Source organism: Callithrix jacchus, chromosome 2 (assembly GCF_049354715.1).
Source record: "Callithrix jacchus isolate 240 chromosome 2, calJac240_pri, whole genome shotgun sequence".
Lineage (NCBI taxonomy): Eukaryota > Metazoa > Chordata > Mammalia > Primates > Cebidae > Callithrix > Callithrix jacchus.
Genome location: NC_133503.1, coordinates 37,749,578 through 37,768,667, shown reverse-complemented (window position 1 = coordinate 37,768,667; position 19,090 = coordinate 37,749,578). Strand labels below are relative to the sequence as shown.

Below are 19,090 nucleotides of genomic sequence, written 5' to 3'. Positions count from 1 at the left end.
TTCCTGCCACTGTGGATCTGGGACCTTGCTCTTCACCTCATTCTCTATGTGTGTTATGTGGTTTGGGTTGAATTGAGTGTCCATGGAGCTGTGTGTGCAAGGGGTGGGGCTTGGTCTCCACAGCCCCCTGGGGAGTTCTGGGAGGATAGGGTGGAGAGGAAAGTGCTGGGAAGTTGCAGAGGCTTCAAACTGGTCCAGCAACTTTGGAATTCTGGGAGCAGGAGCCAAGAGGGAGAGGAGAGGACAGGCGGACAAAGGAAGTGTGGACACCGGACACACAGGCAGACTCAGGGCTGTGACATGAAGCTGCTGCCCAGCTGGAGAGTGATGCTACCCCTGGACCCTTTGGGCAGGGCCTGGCCATGGGCACAACGACTCAGAAATAGGTGGACCCTAGAGTGCTGGGGCGGGGGCAGCCCAGAGGGGAACAGAATGGGAACCTCAGGCCCGGCCCTCACCAGCTGAGGAGACTAAGCTCTTAGCACCCCCACCCCATGTCCCCCTCTGCCATCCTCAGGCCCTAGGGCCAGGCTAGGCTGGGCCTGAGAGGAGGGGAGACGGCGTGAGCACAGGACTACCTTCCTGGGCTGGGATGGGCAGCCACACAGGGCCCGATGCGTAGAAAGTCCCTATGCTCCATCCAATGCTCTACTGTTGCTGTCTTTAAATTCTTCATACTTTTGGAACAAAGGCCCCACATTCTTACTTTGCACTGGGTCCCAGAAATTATATGGCTGGGAGGGGAAAGGGATCAGTGTCCTGACCCAGGGTGCAGGCCAGGCCGGGCCAGCCTAGGCAGCTCCACCTGCAGGGGCCCATCTGCTGCCTGCCTCAGGGACCCTGAGGGGTGCGTGGTAATGGGGTTAAGGCAGCTCAGACCAACTTGAATTTTAGGATTGATTTCTGCAACCTTGCTATCTGCTTGGCTTGTGTCAAACCACATCTACTGAATCTGTTTCCTCTGCTGTGAAAGGGGTGAATACCACCCAGCACAGGGGCTACTCGGGACAGTGCTTATCCATGTTTCTTGACACAAGGCCATTCCTCAATAACAAGAATGACTGTGATGATGATGATGATAATGATTAATCGGTTACTAAAAAGTGGGGAAGGGGCCAGGTGCGGTAGCTCATGCCTGTAATCCCAGCACTTTGGGAGCCTGAGGTGGGCAGATCACCTGAAGGTCGGGAGTTCGAGACCAGCCTGACCAACATGGAGAAATCCCGACTCTACTAAAAATACAAAATTAGCTGGGTATGGTGGCACATGCCTATAAGCCCAGCTACTTGGGAGGCTGAGGCAGGAGAATTGCTTAAACCCAGGGGGCAGAGGTTGTAGTGAGCGGAGATCGCGCCACTGCACTCCAGCCTGGGCAACAAGAGTGAGATTCTGTCTCAAAAAAATAAAAAAATAAATAAGTGAGGAAGGGCCTTATACAGGGTGTTACATAATAAATGCTGGTTTCCACTCCTTCTTCTCTCCCCTCACCTGGGACCTGGTAAATTTCCGGTCCTCACCCCTCGACTCGACTCTGGCCCTCTCTTGGAAAACAAGAACAGGTCCGGCACCCAGGCACAGATGCAGGCTGGGAAGAACACATGTGTCAGAGGCTTGGGTGGCCTTTACTACTCTAGTGAAAGTTAATAGGTTACCTTTGTATGGGCCCCCCTTTCGCAATCCGGAGCTGGGCATCTGGTTACAGATTTACTTCGAACAATGCCTGATATGTGGAGTAAAGTCCTCCTCCTTGGCCTTCGTAAAGTCATCCCCTCTTCTCCTCAGGAACAACTCAAACCTGTGCCCCAGAGATGAGGGCCCAGGAGGACCCCAAGGGCCGGACACAGGTGCTGGGGACTGGGGGTGGGGTGGTGGGGGTGGGAGGGCCTGTGCAGGTGCAGGCCTTTTCCCCGGAGGCCAGAGATAAATGTTCTGATGAACTCAATAGACTGACTGGCCCAAACTGAATGTGGCAACTGGGGGATGGGTGGAGGTGGGGATAAAGGAGGCGTCAGCTTTGGGACTGGCTGACTCAGGTTGGGGTTCAGGAGGGGCCCAACCTCCCCTCCAGTGACATCCTAAGGATCTCTAGGGGAAAGAAGTGGGACCAGGTTGGGCTTGTCCACAGTCTCGAGCCCTCTCAGCCCCCTCTCCTGTGGTCCCCAAGACTTCTGACTTAGGGGTCCATTTCCCTGGCTAGAATGCCAGGTCCTGAGGGCTCTGGAAGCCGGCACAGTAGACTCATCCCTGCAGGAAGTAATGTGAAGGGGGAGACAACTGTGGCCAGACCGACTGGCAGCCGGGTGGATAGACTGCTGGGGAGGGCAGGGACCCTACTCTCAGTTGCTGAATGGCCACTTGGGCTACCTGATGGATTCCAGGGCAGAATGGATTTTTGCCTGTCCCCATTACTCCACCCTAAGCTACTTCTCTCTGCTGCCCCCAGCATGAATCCACCAGGGACCCCCCGATGCCCCTACCCACAGAGCCCAAGTTTGACATGTTGTATAAGATCGAGGACGTGCCACCTTGGTACCTGTGCATCCTGCTGGGCTTCCAGGTGGGTCCCCAGGGCCTCCCTGCCCTCACCCTGTGCACTTCCCAGGGCCTCCAGCCCCTCCCTGGCCAGCAGGGAGTATCTTGGGTAACAGGAAGAGAAAACAGGTCAGCACAGTGGCTGTCAGCAGGCAGGGCTGGGGAAGAGGTCAGGTTCTGAGAGAAGATGAACTCCCTGGGGGCGTGTGACGCTTTCGAGGTGGAGCGTTGGTGACGGAGAGCAGAGCCCACTCCACAGAAGCCACAGGAGTAACTTGAGCAGAGATTAGTAATTCCAGAGTGGTGAGCACTAGCTCTCTGGGAATCTCTTGTGGGACTGCCAGTACTGGGCGGGCAGTGCAGGTCCAGGCTTGCTGATGCAGATGTGAGGACACTAGGTTGTCCCCTCTCCCTGGAGCTCTGGGGTCCTGCCTTATGCATTCTGCTCCCTCCCTCTGTCCAGCACTACCTGACATGCTTCAGTGGCACCATCGCCGTGCCCTTCCTGCTGGCCGAGGCGCTGTGTGTGGGCCATGACCAACACATGGTCAGTCAGCTCATCGGCACCATCTTCACATGCGTGGGCATCACCACTCTCATCCAGACCACCCTGGGCATCCGGTGAGCTGCCCAGCCCCCCCCCCCACTGTGATCCACACAGCAGGAGCAGGTGGTCTCCCAGAGGATGCCGGTGAGACAAAAAAAGCCACTATCTACATCCAGCTGCTTCTCCTATCCCAGGCCAGCCTTAGAGAGAGGCCTTGACCCTGGGCACCTTGATCTAGGTGCACTTCGGAGACCAGGCATCTGCAGATTTAAGGGAATGTGCCCTCATTGGCTCTCCCTTTTTTTTTTTTTTTGAGTCAGAGCTTAACTCTTGTTGCCTAGGCTGGAGTGCAATGGTGCAATCTCGGCTCACTGCAACCTCAGCCTTGTGGGTTCAAGTGATTCTCCTGCCTCAGCCTCCCGAGTGGCTGGGATTATAGGCATGCACCATGACTCCCAGCTAATTTTGTATTTTTAGTAGAGACAGGGTTTCTCCATGTTTGTCAGGCTGATCTCGAACTCCTGACCTCAGGTGATCCGCCCGTCTTGGCCTCCCAAAGTGCTGGGATTACAGGTGTGAGCCACTGCACCCAGCCGGCTCTCCTCTCTTAAGGCCTATTCTGAATACTGCCCAAATGGCAGCACTGAGCTGGCTCCCAAGGCCAGTGCTGGCCTCTTCAGTAGCCCACCCTCCTGGGGCCCCACGCCCCAAGAGCAAAGCCCTAGGCCTGGTGGCATTTGAGCTGTTTGGGCAGTGGGAGGCAGGGGAAGATGTGTGAGGAGCTTGGATTCGAGAACTGAGCTGGCCACTTCCAGCCATCTGCTCTCTCCTCACAGTGCAGGAGCTGGCAGGAGGAAGGAAAAGGGGCACGTTTTGAGCTGGGGGTTCCATTTGTTTTCTTCCTTGAACCACCAAAATGTTAGAGATGGTCTTCCCTGGGGCCTCAATGACTTCCATGTGCCCTTGTCCCTCGTGTCTCTGTCCCTCTTTCTGTGCCCTCCTTTCCCGATGTCCCTACAACTATATCCCTCCTCCCCACCCTGCCCCACCCCACTCCTACCTCCCCTGTTGCTCTTGCCTCTCCTCCAGGCTGCCTCTGTTCCAGGCCAGTGCCTTTGCATTTCTGGTTCCAGCCAAAGCCATATTGGCTCTGGAGAGATGGAAATGCCCTCCGGAAGGTGGGTACACTTCTGGGGTCTGCACAGGGGAAAAGGGGAGGTCTAGAGACCTGGAGGTCTGAGCCTGTCCTGGGTGCAGACACCGGGTGCAGCCAAGGCAGCATCTTCTCTCCCTATCTGTCTCTGTACCTGGTTCATGTATGTCCTGACTCAACCCCCAGAGGAGATCTACGGTAACTGGAGTCTGCCCCTGAATACCTCTCATATCTGGCACCCACGGATACGGGAGGTGGGTTTGCATGTAAGAGTGGAAGAGGCTGGGTCCTGAGGAGGGGCTATATGGGAGTGAGGGTGGCCGCTGGAGTTTGGGGATTTGAGGAGGTGGTCCAGAAGCTTTGATCCTGCTAGCTGCCAAGTTATGGTGACTTACAGCTGATGTTTGCCCTTCCAGGTCCAGGGTGCAATCATGGTGTCCAGCGTGGTGGAGGTGGTGATTGGCCTGCTGGGGCTGCCTGGGGCCCTGCTCAACTACATTGGGCCTCTCACAGTCACTCCCACTGTCTCCCTCATCGGCCTCTCTGTCTTCCAAGCTGCTGGCGACCGAGCTGGCTCCCACTGGGGCATCTCAGCTTGGTGAGCAGGCACCAGGCCTGATCCCTCCCCAGCTCAGCACCCCACCCTCTTCATGTCCTTCATCCTGGCTCCTGGCCCCAGCCTGGCCTACCATCCACTTCCTGATTGTGCCTCTGCCCCCAGCTCCATTCTCCTGATCATCCTCTTCTCCCAGTACCTGCGCAACCTCACCTTCCTGCTGCCTGTCTACAGCTGGGGCAAGGGCCTCACTGTCCTCCGCATCCAGATCTTCAAAATGTTTCCTGTGAGGACCTGGAAGGTGGCTGGGGCTGGGACAATGGCCAGGACTCTGGCTGAGGTGGGATCTGGTTAGCCTGGACCGACTGAGACCTCCAATGCCTTCAGTGCCCCCTCAACCCCTGCTTCAGATCATGCTGGCCATCATGACCGTATGGCTGCTCTGCTATGTCCTGACCTTGACGGACGTGCTGCCCACAGACCCGAAAGCCTATGGCTTCCAGGCACGAACTGATGCCCGTGGTGATGTCATGGCTATTGCGCCCTGGATCCGAATCCCCTACCCCTGTGAGCAACACCCCTTGGCCCCTCTGCCCCCAACTGAGACCACCTATGAGACAGACCCCTGGTGACCACAATCCAGCAGGTGACACACCTAGCATTAGCTGCACATTTATAATGCGCCCAGTAGAGTGGTGTTTTACTTAGACAAATCTTCAGTTCCACTTCCTGACTCTGAGTGATCCAAATAAGCTCCCACAACTGTTCGGCTCCCATCCCAGTTCAAGGTCCCCTTACCTGCCCTTGCGCCCTCTAGCACTGCGCTATCTATTCCTGACCATCACAGTCTCCTCACTGTAACCACCCTCTTGCCTCCCTCCGGCACAGGTCAGTGGGGCCTGCCCACAGTAACTGCGGCTGCAGTCCTGGGAATGTTCAGCGCCACTCTAGCAGGCATCATTGAGTCCATCGGAGACTACTACGCCTGTGCGCGCCTGGCTGGTGCCCCACCCCCTCCAGTACATGCTATCAACAGGTAGCCTACCTGCCCTCCTCAGTATCTGATCTCCTCAGGACCCCCACAAGGAAGCACACACATGAACGGGGTGGAGGCCTAGGGGGTAGGTTTGGGCAAGTCGGGAACAGGCTCCAGACCTCATTGAGTATGCGATGGGGGTGCCCTCTCATCACCCTCTGTGTGGTTGCTGGGAGTAGCTGAGTAGATGGCAGAGTCCGAAGGGAACCACCGTCATTAACAGCCCTTCTTGTGCCTGGCTCTGGCTATGCATTCTTATGCAATCTGTGAAGCATTTGTGAGACGGGCACCAGCATTTATCCCCATTTTACAGAGGAGGAAATTGAAGGCCAGACTTGCCCACAGGAGTAGGTGCGGCGGTCGGGGGGGAACACAGGCTGGTGCAGAGGCTGGACCGAGTTTCCGGGACTCACCCTTTCCTTACAGAGGCATCTTCACCGAAGGCATTTGCTGCATCATCGCGGGGCTATTGGGCACGGGCAACGGGTCCACCTCCTCCAGTCCCAACATTGGCGTCCTGGGGATTACCAAGGTGTCGCGAAGAGCCGGAGCAGCGCCAAGTCCCGCCCTAATTCCTTGGGCTGCAGGCCCCGCCCCAACCCTGTCCCAACTTTGGTTTAGCCCCACCCTGTCTTTGAGAGGCCTCGCCCTCGCTTGAAGCCCCAGCCGGTTTTTGCCTCGCTCTTATAACAGATCCCGCCCCCGGAACTAACCCCGCCCCAGCCTCGCCCCCAGGTCTAGCTCCGCCTCTGGCTCCCTGGCAGGTGGGCAGCCGGCGCGTGGTGCAGTACGGTGCAGTTATCATGCTGGTCCTGGGCACTATCGGCAAGTTCACTGCCCTCTTCGCCTCGCTCCCTGACCCCATACTGGGGGGCATGTTCTGCACTCTCTTTGGTGAGTGTCTGGCGCGGGCCCTGGAGGGCGGCGCGGGTCGCCGAGTGGTGGGGACCCGCGTGGACTGCGCGTGCGCGGCGCTCCAGCGGTTCTCTGCGCCCTTAGGCATGATTACAGCTGTGGGGCTGTCCAACCTGCAGTTCGTGGACATGAACTCCTCTCGCAACCTCTTCGTGCTCGGATTTTCCATGTTCTTCGGGCTCACGCTGCCCAATTACCTGGAGTCGAACCCTGGCGCCATCAATACAGGTGCCTCCTGCTGTTTACTGTCTCCAAAGGTGGGGAGGGCCCAAAACTTTGAGCACAGCCTCCTCCCTCAAAGGCTCCACACGGCTAGAATCACAAATCCTACCCAACTCTGGATGTGAATCAAGCTGAGAGGCTGGGTCACAGCTGCCCTTTACTAAGACATTTCCTGTGGACAGATATTGAGCTTTACATGTGCTCATTTAATTTTCAAAACAGCTCTATTTATCTATTGATCTATATTCATTATTTATCCATTATCATTTCAACTTTACGGATAAGGAACATGAGGCTCAGAGAGGTTCAGTGACTTATCCCAAGTCAACAACTGGCAAGCAACTGGCAGAATTGGGATTTGAACCCAGAGATAGGAAAGACAGAGGCAAAGATAGGTTTGAGACAGGGATTTGTACTGTTCCTTTGCCATGGCTGCACAAGAAAAAGTCCCTGAACTCTGATCTCCAGATTGGACAATGACACCCATTGGCCCTTGGCCTATTCCACAGGCATTCTTGAAGTGGATCAGATTCTGACGGTGCTGCTGACCACGGAGATGTTTGTGGGCGGGTGCCTTGCTTTCATACTTGATAACACAGTGCCAGGTATGGTTCCGTCCTGGGAGGGGAAAGAAAAACTAGGCTGAATTCATGTACTCCAACAGATAGCCTCTAAGCTGGAGCTGTGGCTAGGTCCCAGGCGATGCAGGCCTTGCAGGAACAGATAAGCTGGCGGAGTACCCACAGGTTAGAGGGAGAGAGAGAATGAGGCACAGACATGCCTCAGAGGTCTTGAAGAGGATGGAGCCAGGAGAGTTACTGCTGAGTCCTATGAATCCTTTCCTCTCCATTTCTTTCTTTTTTTTGAGACGGAGTTTCGCTCGTTACCCAGGCTGGAGTGCAATGGCGCAATCTCAGCTCACTGCAACCTCCACCTCCTGGGTTCAGGCAATTCTCCTGCCTCAGCCTCCTGAGTAGCTGGAATTACAGGCACGCATCACCATGCCCAGCTAATTTTTTTGTATTTTTTTAGTAGAGACGGGGTTTCACCATGTTGACCAGGATGGTCTCGGTCTCTTGACCTCGTGATCCACCCGCCTCAGCCTCCCAAAGTGCTGGGATTACAGGCATAAGCCACCACACCCGGCCCTTTTTTTCTTTTTGAGACAGAGTCTCACCCTGTTGCCCAGGCTGGAGTAGAGTGGAGCAATCTCAGCTCACTGCAACCTCCTCCTCCCAGGTTCAAGTGATTCTTCTGCCTCAGCCTCCCAAGTGGCAGGGACTACAGGTGCATGCCACCACGCCCAGCTAATTTTTGTAATTTTTAGTAGAGAGGAGGTTTCACCATGTTGGCCGGGCTGATCCTGAACTCCTGACCTCAAGTGATCCGCCTGCCTCGGCCTCCCAAAGTGCTGGAATTACAGGCATGAGGCACTGCACCTGGCCTTTTTTTTTTTTTTGAGATGGAGTTTCGCTCTTGTTGCCCAGGCTGGACTACAATGGCACAATCTTGGTCATTGCAACCTCCGCCTCCTGGGTTCAAGCGATTGCCTCTTGTGTAGCTGGGATTACAGGCATGTGGCACTATGCCCTGCTAATTTTGTATTTTTAGTAGAGATGGGGTTTCACCATGTTGGTCAGGCTGGTCTTGAACTTCCAACCTCAGGTGATCCGCCCGGCTTGGCCTTCCAAAGTGCTGGGATTACAGGCGTGAGCCACTGTGCCCAACATCTATTTTCTAACAGCCACCAGGCTGAGGAGTATATTTGCTTTCTTAAGAGCAGGACAGAGATAAATGCAGCATCAGTTTGTTGGCAAAATCCATCCACTCCAAATATGTCACAATGGCGACTAGAAGAGCCACCAACATTTCCCTCTGGTACCAGAGTTTTTTGCAAAGATTGAGGATACTTTGTGGGGCCCACATAAAGGTGCCAGTAAATGTATAAAATAAATGTCACCAGTGCTCTGATAACTAACAGTTAACATTTACCAAACATCTACTATAGGTCAGGTGGAGCGAAGTGTCTTACTTCTCCTCAAAAACTATGACCACGAAGTCACAGTCACAAAATTAAAACATCACAAATCTGGGATATATATTTTAATTGAGACAGGATCTCAGTCTGTCACCCATACTGGAGTGCAGTGGCACAATCATAGCTCACTACAGCCTCAAACTCCTGGGCTTAAGTGACCCTCCTGCCTTAGCCTCCTAAGTAGTTGGGACTACTGGTGCATGCCACCATGCCCAGCTAAGTTTTAAATTTTTGGTAGAGATGGGGGTCTTACATTATTGCCAAGGTTGGTCTCAAACTCCTGAGCTCAAGTGATCCTCCAGCCTCAACATCCCAAAGTACTGGGATTATAGGTGTGAGCCACCATACCTGGTCTCTCCTCTCTCTCTCTCTCTCTCTCTCTCTCTCTCTCTCTCTCTCTCTCCTCTCTCTCTCCCTCTCTCCTCTCTCCCTCTCTCCCTCTTTCCTCTCTCCCTCTCTCCTCTCTCCCTCTCCTCTCTCTCCCTCTCTCTCTCTCCCCCCCCTCTCTCCTCTCTGTATATGTATGTGTGTGTGTATATATATATATGTATATATACACTTTTGACGGAGTTTCGCTCTTGTTGCCCAGGCTGGAGTGCGATGGTGCTATCTTGGCTCACAGCAACCTCTGCCTCTCGGGCTCAAGTCATTCTCCTGTCTCAGCCTCCCGAGCAGCTGGGATTACAGGCATGTGCCACCACACCCGGCTAGTTTTGTATTTTTAGTAGAGACAGGGTTGCTCCATGTTGGTCAGGCTGGTCTCGAACTCCCGACCTCAGGTGATCCACCCACCTTGGCCTCCCTCTCCCAAGGAAGGGCAGAGGAGGGCCAGGGTTCCCCATAGGATTTTAGGCAGAATCAAAGGAAGGGTGCTCTTGGTAGCAGCTGTCCTGTGGGTGGATGGGTGGGTATTTGAACATGGTACTCACCCCCCCTTTAAAGGATGCTGAACTGGGGGCTGGAACAGACCATCCTATGGCCCTGAGACAGTCAAGTGGTAGCCTCAATACCTAGGGAATATGAGGAGATGGAGAGCATCTGGGTAGAGGTGCCTGTGTATCAAGAGGCTTGTGACTTGGGTAGCTAGACTGAGTTATCCAGATGTCTTTAAAGACAGCTGCAAACTGCCTGAGTCTCTCACACCCCACCTTTCAACCCATCTGAGCATCATAACTGTCCCTGCCAGGAATCACCCTGTGTGTCATGCCACATAAGCTCAGCAGTATACATTGAGGAACCTAAAGCTCAGAGAGGTTAAGTCACTTGCCTAAGGTCACACAACCTGGATTCATACCAAGGTCTAGCTGTTTCAAAACCACATCCTTAACCATGGAATAGCAAAAGCCTTTCTCGGTCCTTAACAACCTGCTGGGGATGGGCCACTTTGCACTTGCTCTTTCTCTTTACCTATCCATAGCCCAACCTTAGAGGGCAGTCCATTTAATTCAGCAAATGCTGCTAGAGCTTACCAGGTTGGCCTGGAATCACACTGAAGAGGATATTCCAAAAAGTGTTAAGTCAGTAACAATTTGTTTAGAGGAGCTCCTGTCACACAGTAGGTGGTAAAACAGGATTTAAGTGCGCAATGAAGCCAGTGAAGCTGGGCTGGAGTTATTGGCAGGGTTTCCTGATGAGAGAGAGTAGGTGAGGCCTAGGAAAAAGAAGGGGGCTTGGAGAAGCAGAGAAGGCACTGAAGGTCGGGATGTAGTGGGCAGGCTGACTGGTTAGCTAGAGAAAGCTCTGGGCTGGCTGCCATGTGTGTTTTGGCAGTGGTGTAAGGTAATCAGATGCCAGGAACATAGTCCTATGCCAAATCTATGGTTCATCCCACTCTACTCTGCCCACCTGTGTGTGCCCTTTGTACAGCCAAGCCCAGTCAAACAGTGTCTCTTCCAGGTGGTCTTCCCTGAGGACTCTACCTTCCCTCAGTGCCCTCTCCTGTGAGATTCTGGAACATCAGATGGTTTGTGTCACTCATGGGTTTGTTCTTGGCCTGGGCCACCAGCAAGTGAACATCTCCACTCCTTCTGCTATATTTACAGTATTTCAGTCTTTGTCGATCCCAGCCCTCTTACGAAAACCCGAGATCTCATGTGCCCCTCCCTGACCTGAGAAAGAATTCCTAGTTGTAAAAATTATTGGCTGGGCGCAACGGCTCATGCCTGTAATCCCAGGACTTTGGGAGACTAAGATGGGTGGATCACTTGAGGTCAGGAGTTTTGAGACTAGTGCCTGGCCAACATGGTGAAACCCCATCTCTATTAAAAATATAGTAATAAGCCGGTGTGGTGGCATGTGCCTGTAACCCCAGCTACTCGGGAGGCTGAGGCAGGAGAATTGCTTGAACCTGGGAGGTGGAGGTTGCAGTAAGCCGAAATCTCCAGCCTGGGCGACAGAGCAAGACTCTGTCTAAAAAAAAAAAATTATATATATATATGTGTGTGTGTGTGTGTGTGTGTATTTATATATATAAATAAAACTTGGCATATTCCTACCACCATCAAAGATTTTATTTAGCTTGACTTTCTGAAGTTTGTATTGTAAAAATGAGTTTATTTTTCACATACAGAATCATAATACTAAATATTAATACTGATTATAGTGTTTCAAAATATGCTTCCCTTACCCCCAGAACACAATCTGGGCCCAATTTGGTCCCCATGGGCCTAACACACATTAGCCACACACAGATTTAGTCTGACAATTACTTAACCTTTTCGTCCCTTTCTTCATCTTAAACTTTTGTATAATGGTACCTATACACCTCCTAGGGGTATGTTTTGAAGAAACAAGATAATGAAATTAAAACACTTAGCACAGAGCCTGGCACACTGTGGTTACATAATAAATACTAATCATAACGAGTATCTTTTAGTGTTCCTTAGAGTTCTGGCCAAGTTAGGAGCTCAGAAACGATACAGCTGCTTTTTAGGACCAGATGATAGTTAAGGAAGATACTTGATTCCAGAAGTCTGCCTTAGGACTGGGTTATGGGAAGTAGAGGCAGCTGAGGGTTGCTGGCCCTGGTAAATGACCCCATTGTCCTCTTCCAGGGAGCCCAGAAGAGCGTGGTCTGATACAGTGGAAGGCTGGGGCTCATGCCAACAGTGACACATCTTCCAGCCTCAAGAGCTACGATTTCCCCATTGGGATGGGCATAGTAAAAAGAACTGCTTTTCTGAAATATATTCCTATCTGCCCAGTCTTCAAAGGATTTTCAAGTTCAAAAGATCAGTTTCCAATTCCAGAAGACACTCCAGAAAATACAGAAACTGCATCTGTGTGCACCAAGGTCTAAAAAATGACTTCCAGGAAAGGTAGGATGTGTCTATAGTTTTTGTGAGAGGGTTGAATAATCAAAACATTCTTATGCTTTAAATCAAAGAAAAACCAAACTACTAAGTTTCCTTTCCTGCAACCTGTTTGAATGTCCTCAAAGAGATGGTGAACTGGGTAAAAAGTCAATATATGGATTTTGGCTGGAAATCCTTTGCCATTTCATAGTAAGAGCAGAACTTCTCAACTGGCATGGGCCACTAAGAGGCTACAAGTATGCTGAAATGCAGATCCTCTAGTCTTCCATATACCTGGGCAAAATCTGGGCCAACTGGAGTCCTTGAGCTAAGAACTCCAGCCACGGGCAACCTCATTCTTGTACTCCAGTATCTTAAACTAGTATCACTTTGATATGTAACATGGAAAAGGTTGAGAAGTACAGCACAAGAACAGGAAAAATCCTCGCATATACACTGCACCTTATTTCAATAACATCATAAAATTAAAACCCTCTAAAAACAGGATGCCTTTATCCTAAAATGATGTCTGTACAGGCCCTGATGAGGTGATTATTTGTCCTTAGGGCTTCGTAACGCATGGGCAGCTGATGCTCAGAAACCTTCTGTCACTATCTGAATGCAGATGCCTGGCTCTTTAAACACTGACATGGTTTCAAAGTGCATGTTCCCTCAAACAGAAAAGTTCCCAAAAAGAGAGGTTAGCCTAAATGACTCCTCATAGTAAAAATAACAACACTTAAAACAGGACTTTCTATGTGCCAGAGACTGTCTTAAATGCTTATATGTATTAACTACTCACATAATCCAGAGACAGTTATTACTGCCATTTTAGAGATGTGGAAAGGAAGGGTTAAGTGACATGGCCATGATCACAGGATTCACATCCAGGAAGTCTGGCTAGAGCCCCCTTTTCTTTTTAAAAATTTTTCCACAACAAAGGCTACATTTGAGAATCTTTATTCTTGTGAGAGATCACCTGAGGTCAGGAGTTTGAGACCAGTCTGGCCAACACAGCAAAACCCCGTATCTACTAAAAAAATATAAAAATTAGCCAGGCATAGTGGTGCACACCTGTAATCCCAGCTACTAGAGAGGCTGAGGCAGGTGAATTGCTTGAACCTGGGAGGTGAAGGTTGCAATGAAGTGAGATGGCGCCACTGTACTCCAGCCTGATCAACAGAGCGAGGCTCCGTCTCCAAAAACAAACAAAAAACCCACACACTGGGGCACAGGTGCACACACCAAAGAACCCCTCTCCCAGAAGAATGTGAGTCAGAAATGACTACATGACTTTCTTAATCTTTTTCAACCTAACAAGCTCAAGAAGAGCCCTTGTGAAAAACAAAAGACAATGGAGGTTCTATTAAAGTAAGGTCACCATCATATTGGTCAGTCATAAAGTTTCTTACATGGCTGTCTAGGATTCCTCTGACACTGCAGCCTGAGGTGATTAAGAAGCAAGGATGGGCAATGGATTATTCTACTGCTGTATTCTGAACAGATACCTGCACGGCAACATATCTGTTAGCTGGAAATCTAACAAAGTCTGATCGCTTAGCATTTCTGCCAGCAAGGTAATCCTGAGGCACTGGGCCCATACTAAAGTAACATTACTACAGTACATTCCAGCACCAATAAACACAACCATCTGCTCAGTTCTACTATTATTTATTTTTTTAAATATTTTTGAAAAAATATAATTTTTTTACAATATTTTCAACTTAAACACTATTCACACTGAACACGTATGGCAGCTTAACCTACCCAAATATGAAGTTTAAGAAGCCAAAACTGTTCTAGCTTTGTTAAAAGAAAAGTTGTGCTGCAGACTCTTGTGATGGTTAACAAAGCAAGGAAAAGCACCACTCAAATCATAATGTTACAGTATCTTTGTTCAGCTGGATGATGGGTTGGTATTGGTCATATGTTAGACTCCACACAGGCATAGCTATAATGCAGTGAATCCCTTATGAGTTACAATTCTCAAAGTATATACTTCCTCAGATGTAACATTAGAACACAATAACATATCAAAAAAACCTGGCACTCAGTCTGCTAACTACCTTGTAGCCTCAGTAATATGACATACCTGTCTATAACAAATTATCTCAAATTAACTAACAGACCTTCAGAAAATGGAGATTCTTTTTGATGGGGACATAATCAAATTTAAGTCTGAACTGAGAAATATGCTTAACAGTTGGAACTCAAATTAAATTTACTGATTTTAAAGTTTAGACACAACTGTTAGTTAATACTAAGGGACAGTTTAGCCTCAAAAAAAGACAATTTAGTAAGGTTTAGGTCTTTTAATTTGGTGCTTGTTCACAACTTGACTGGTGCTTCTTTCCTTGCTGTCTTCACATGAAGCCATGGGGCCAATTCTATTTTCAGTAAATGTTTGACAGCTTTTTACTTAATAACAGTCTCAGCACTTTTATTAAGCATGCAAGACTAACAAAAACTTTGGCAATGCATAAGTGTAACACAGTGACAAGAGAGAGCTTTTACAATTAAGTCTTCTAATACTGCCTTCACAGTGTGGAAATTGTGCTACATCCACCAAAAGAGGGCCCCGTCTACTCAAATATTTTAGTACTTCACCCCAGGAACAAACTCCTTTGCATTTGGATTCAGATTGCTCTTGACCTGGAAAATAAGTATATAAAAAAGCAAGTTCATTAACAGATAGTTTCAGATACTCATTCAACCTAGATCCTTATGCAAAAACACCTTCCAAAGAGTAAGACAAAAGAACTTTAAGACTATACTTAACCCCAAAAAGGAGGAACCAGATGTAACCTATATATCATAACAAATTGCATCAATTTTCTAAAGAGAAGTAGGAATTAAAATTCAGTTTGCTTAAGTGTAATCAGAAATCCAGTAACTTCATATAAATTTTTTTTTTTTTTGAGACGGAGTTTCACTGTTGTTATCCAGACTGGAGTGCAATGGCACGATCTCGGCTCACCACAACCTCCGCCTCCTGGGTTCAAGCAATTCTCCTGCCTCAGCCTCCCGAGTAGCTGAGACTACAGCCGCGCACCACCGTGCCCAGCTAATTTTTGTATTTTTAGTAGAGACAGGTTTTCATCTTGTTGACCAGGATGGTCTCGATCTCTTGACCTCGTGATCCACCCACCTCGGCCTCCCAAAGTGCTGGGATTACAGGCGTGAGCCACTGCGCCCGGCCACTTCATATAAATTAAAGGGCCACTTCATATAAATTAAAGGGCCACTTCATATAAATTAACAGAAGAAGGAATTCTGTTAACTGAATTATGGTATGTAGCTTTCTTTAAACACCTAGATCCTTAAGTACCAAGTGTAATGCTAAACAAGTGTTGAAATTATGATTAAAGTTAGTGGAGTTGATGGATTAATTTTACTTTAGAATCCTCACTAAAGGGCCGGGCGCGGTGGCTCAAGCCTGTAATCCCAGCACTTTGGGAGGCCGAGACGGGTGGATCACGAGGTCGAGAGATCGAGACCATCCTGGTCAACATGGTGAAACCCCGTCTCTACTAAAAATACAAAAAATTAGCTGGGCATGGTGGCGCGTGCCTGTAATCCCAGCTACTCGGGAGGCTGAGGGAGGAGAATTGCCTGAACCCAGGAGGCGGAGGTTGCGGTGAGCCGAGACCATTGCACTCCAGCCTGGGTAACAAGAGAGAAACTCCATCTCAAAAAAAAAAAAAAAAAAGAATCCTCACTAAAAATGTGGAGTTGTTTTTCGACAATTGCCGTCTTCTAATTCCCACAGGAAGCATGGCAAAAAACGGGAAAAGAAAACTACATGGGAAACAAGAAGAACTAAGTCCAAAATCCCAGCTCTACCCCTAACTTCTATGTAAATTCAGATAAGTCACTTTTCTCTGGGATTCCATTTTGTGCATCAGTTAAAAAAAAAAGGGGGCAGGGGAGCAAAGTCTGAGTCTTAAAGACTTATACCAATGTTATGCTATGTCGCTAAATCTTTACTCTCCTAAGTAGACTTGTCAGCATCTAGGAAGAACAGCTAGAAATTTTCCTCTGCGATATTTTAGATTGCAAGTTGATAAAAATAAAAAGAAATGAGGGCAGGTTCCAGGGCCTGAAATGTAGGTATGTTGGCAGGCTTTTACACTGAATCTGACCCTACATCACTTCAAGACTAATGCATAATATTAAATGTCATGTTTGAGAAATAATTTCAGTTTTGTAATTTATACACAGCATTTTCTTTGGACAGGATATACACTCCCTTCCTCCAAGGGAAATACTGTATCTACACTTTAAAAGTGTGAAGTTTAAGGAAAAAAAAGCAGCATTCTTTTTCTCTTTTTTGAGACAGGGACTCATTGCCCATTCTGGAGTGCAGTGTCATAATCGCAGCTCACTATAGCATCGACCTCCTGGGCTCAAGCTATCCTCTAGCCTCTGCCTCCCTAGTAACTGGGACCACAGGCCTGTGACACCACATCCAGCTAACTTAAACTTTTTGTAGAGACAGGGTCTCCTTATGTTGCCCAGGCTGGTCTCAAACTCCTGAGTCAAAGTGATCCTTCCACTTTGGCCTCCCAAAGTGCTGGGATTACAGGCATGAGCCACCACAACATAGTCTTCTTAAATGAACAATCTTTTCAGAGTGACAGAAGAATAAGAATGAAATGAAGTAATACCAAATAGACTGAAAAGAACAAATCATAGTACAGCTTCTGTACTATGGAATTATACAGGGTCCAGATTAAAGTTATACATTACAGGGCAACTGGGATTATTTATGGTGACTAATGTAGCCATAAGTAATCATACCCCCACAGACTGTTCAGATCATACAGCTGCTCAAATGGGTTACCATCGCTTACTGCAACAAAGGCTATACCACAATGTAAATGTCAGGGTTCTCTACACCATCCTTTAGAAGAATGGTTTCAAAATGCCCAATTCAGGCAGGTTGGCTATATAATATATCTTCTGAAGTACTTTAAAAAAAATCAACATGCCCAGACAACTGAGCATGTTGGGATGCAACTAAAGAACTGATTTTTGTATTTAATGCTTCATAGGTAATTACAGGGTACAGATTATAGTTCAGTGGACGCTACCAGTTCTACTCTAGTGGTGATATTTAGTTATCACAATTCCCAAAGAAAACTTTTTATAGCATTAGCAATGAGACACTTAACAAAAAAGGCAAATCTAGGTTTGTGTTTCTTTTCTGCCAAGAGCTTATAAAATTCTTTTTTTTTTTTTTGAGATGGAGTTTCACTCTTGTTACCCAGGGTGGAGTGCAATGGTGCGATCTCAGCTCACCACAACCTCCACCTCCTGGGTTCAAGCAATTCTCCTGCCTCAGCCTCCTGAGTAGCTGGGACTACAGGCGTGCGCCACCATGCCCAGCTAATTTAGTACATGGTTTCACCATGTTGACCAGGATGGTCTTGATCTCTTGACCTTGTGATCCACCTGCCTTGGCCTCCCAAAGTGCTGGGATTATAGGCGTGAGCCACCGCGCCCAGCCGTAAAATTCTTTATTAAACCACAGTTCCAAACAAACTGGGTACCTCAATGAAACCCTGGGTCAGGAAAAGATCTCTGAAATTTTTACCTTTCAGATAAAAATTTGCATATTTCACTGAATGCTTACGTTTTTTTTGAGACGGAGTCTCACTCTGTTACCCAGGCTGGAGTGCAATGGCAACTTCCACCATAACCTCCTCCACCTCCTGGGTTCAAGCAATTCTCCTGCCTCAGCCTCCTGAGTAGCTGGGATTACAGGCACATACCACCATGCCCTGCTAATTTTTGTATTTTTAGTGGAGATGGGGTTTCACCATGTTGGTCAGGCTGGTCTTGAACTCCTGACCTGCTGGCCTCGGCCTCCCAAAGTGCTGGGATTACAGGCATGAGCCACCATGCCCAGCCAAGACAAGATTAAAGAGCAAAACTTCTCCATCAAGCTATTTTTATATGGGCAAGTAACATGGTAATATTGTGTTTTAAAATTATTCATTCTTTAGGACATTTAAGTACCCTAGGGAAATATCAGGACTAAAAGCAGGGGCTAGAAGTCTAAGACTAGCTCCACAGTGTTGCCAGAAGTCACTCTATGTCGTGAGACTGCCTTCATTGAAAAAAGGCAGCACAATTTCTTTTTTTTCTTTTTTGAGACAGAGTCTAGCTCTGCTGCCCACGCTGGAGTGCAATAACATGATCTCAGCTCACTGCAATCCATGCCTCCCAGTTCAAGTGCTTTTCCTGCCTGAGCCTCCTGAGTAGCTGGGATTACAGGCATGCACCACCACAACCAGCTAATTTTTCAGTAGAGATGGGGTTTCACTGTGTTGGCCAGGATGATTTCGAACTCCTGACTTCATGATCCACCTGCCTCGGCCTCCCAAAGTGCTGGGATTACAGGCATGAGCCACCTCACTCAGCTTTTTTTTTTTGAGTCAGACACTCACTCTGTTGCCCAGGCTGGAGTGCAATAGTTTGAACTCCATTCACTGCAACCTCCGCCTCCTGGGTTCAAGTGATTTTCCTGCCTCAGCTTCTCAAGTAGCTGGGATTATAGGCATGTGCCACCACATCCAGCTAATTTTTATGTTTTCAGTAGAGATGGGGTTTCACCATGTCGGCCAGGCTGGTCTTGAACTCCAGACCTCAGGTGATCCACCCACCTCGGCCTCCCAAAGTGCGGGAATTATAAGCATTAGCCACTGGGCCCAGCCAATTTTTGTATTTTTAGTACAGATGGCATTTTGCCATGTTGGCCAGGCTGGTTTAAACTCCTGACCTCAAGTGATCATG

General features: G+C 48.8%; 2 protein-coding genes across 4 annotated transcripts in view; one reads left to right on the top strand and one right to left on the bottom strand.

Annotated features, from left to right (window-relative positions):
- The first annotated feature begins 1,756 nt into the window (after positions 1 to 1,756).
- On the top strand, positions 1,757 to 16,488 carry SLC23A1 (solute carrier family 23 member 1). 3 transcript variants are annotated; one of them, XM_008985703.5, is made up of 15 exons: positions 1,757 to 1,844; positions 2,444 to 2,557; positions 2,996 to 3,153; positions 4,169 to 4,257; positions 4,419 to 4,486; positions 4,649 to 4,830; positions 4,954 to 5,074; positions 5,199 to 5,355; positions 5,677 to 5,824; positions 6,251 to 6,356; positions 6,589 to 6,718; positions 6,824 to 6,967; positions 7,471 to 7,566; positions 12,053 to 12,316; positions 16,062 to 16,488. In XM_008985703.5, exons 1-14 carry the CDS (start codon positions 1,809 to 1,811, stop codon positions 12,295 to 12,297), a joined length of 1,794 nt encoding a protein of 597 aa, XP_008983951.1. In that variant the 5' UTR covers positions 1,757 to 1,808; the 3' UTR covers positions 12,298 to 12,316; positions 16,062 to 16,488. The 3 variants fall into 3 exon arrangements, with proteins under 3 accessions (XP_008983951.1, XP_078216726.1, XP_078216727.1); XM_078360600.1 differs by lacking the exon at positions 16,062 to 16,488 and adding an exon at positions 13,717 to 13,950; XM_078360601.1 differs by lacking the exon at positions 2,444 to 2,557.
- The window catches only part of PAIP2 (poly(A) binding protein interacting protein 2), a 22,202-nt gene continuing 17,059 nt past the window's right edge, over positions 13,948 to 19,090 (bottom strand). Inside the window, exon 4 of the mRNA XM_002806592.7 lies at positions 13,948 to 14,944. Within this exon, the coding sequence (XP_002806638.2) occupies positions 14,888 to 14,944 (57 nt within the window). The 3' untranslated portion in view covers positions 13,948 to 14,887. The remainder of the gene's footprint in view (positions 14,945 to 19,090) is intronic.

Bases quoted from the DNA above. Each gene is read 5' to 3' on its own strand.
- SLC23A1 (XM_008985703.5), top strand. From the start codon at position 1,809: ATGAGGGCCCAGGAGGACCCCAAGGGCCGGACACAG. The intron at 1,845-2,443 runs GTGCTGGGGACT...TGCTGCCCCCAG, and splicing joins ACCCCAAGGGCCGGACACAG to CATGAATCCACCAGGGACCC. The intron at 7,567-12,052 runs GTATGGTTCCGT...GTCCTCTTCCAG, and splicing joins ACTTGATAACACAGTGCCAG to GGAGCCCAGAAGAGCGTGGT.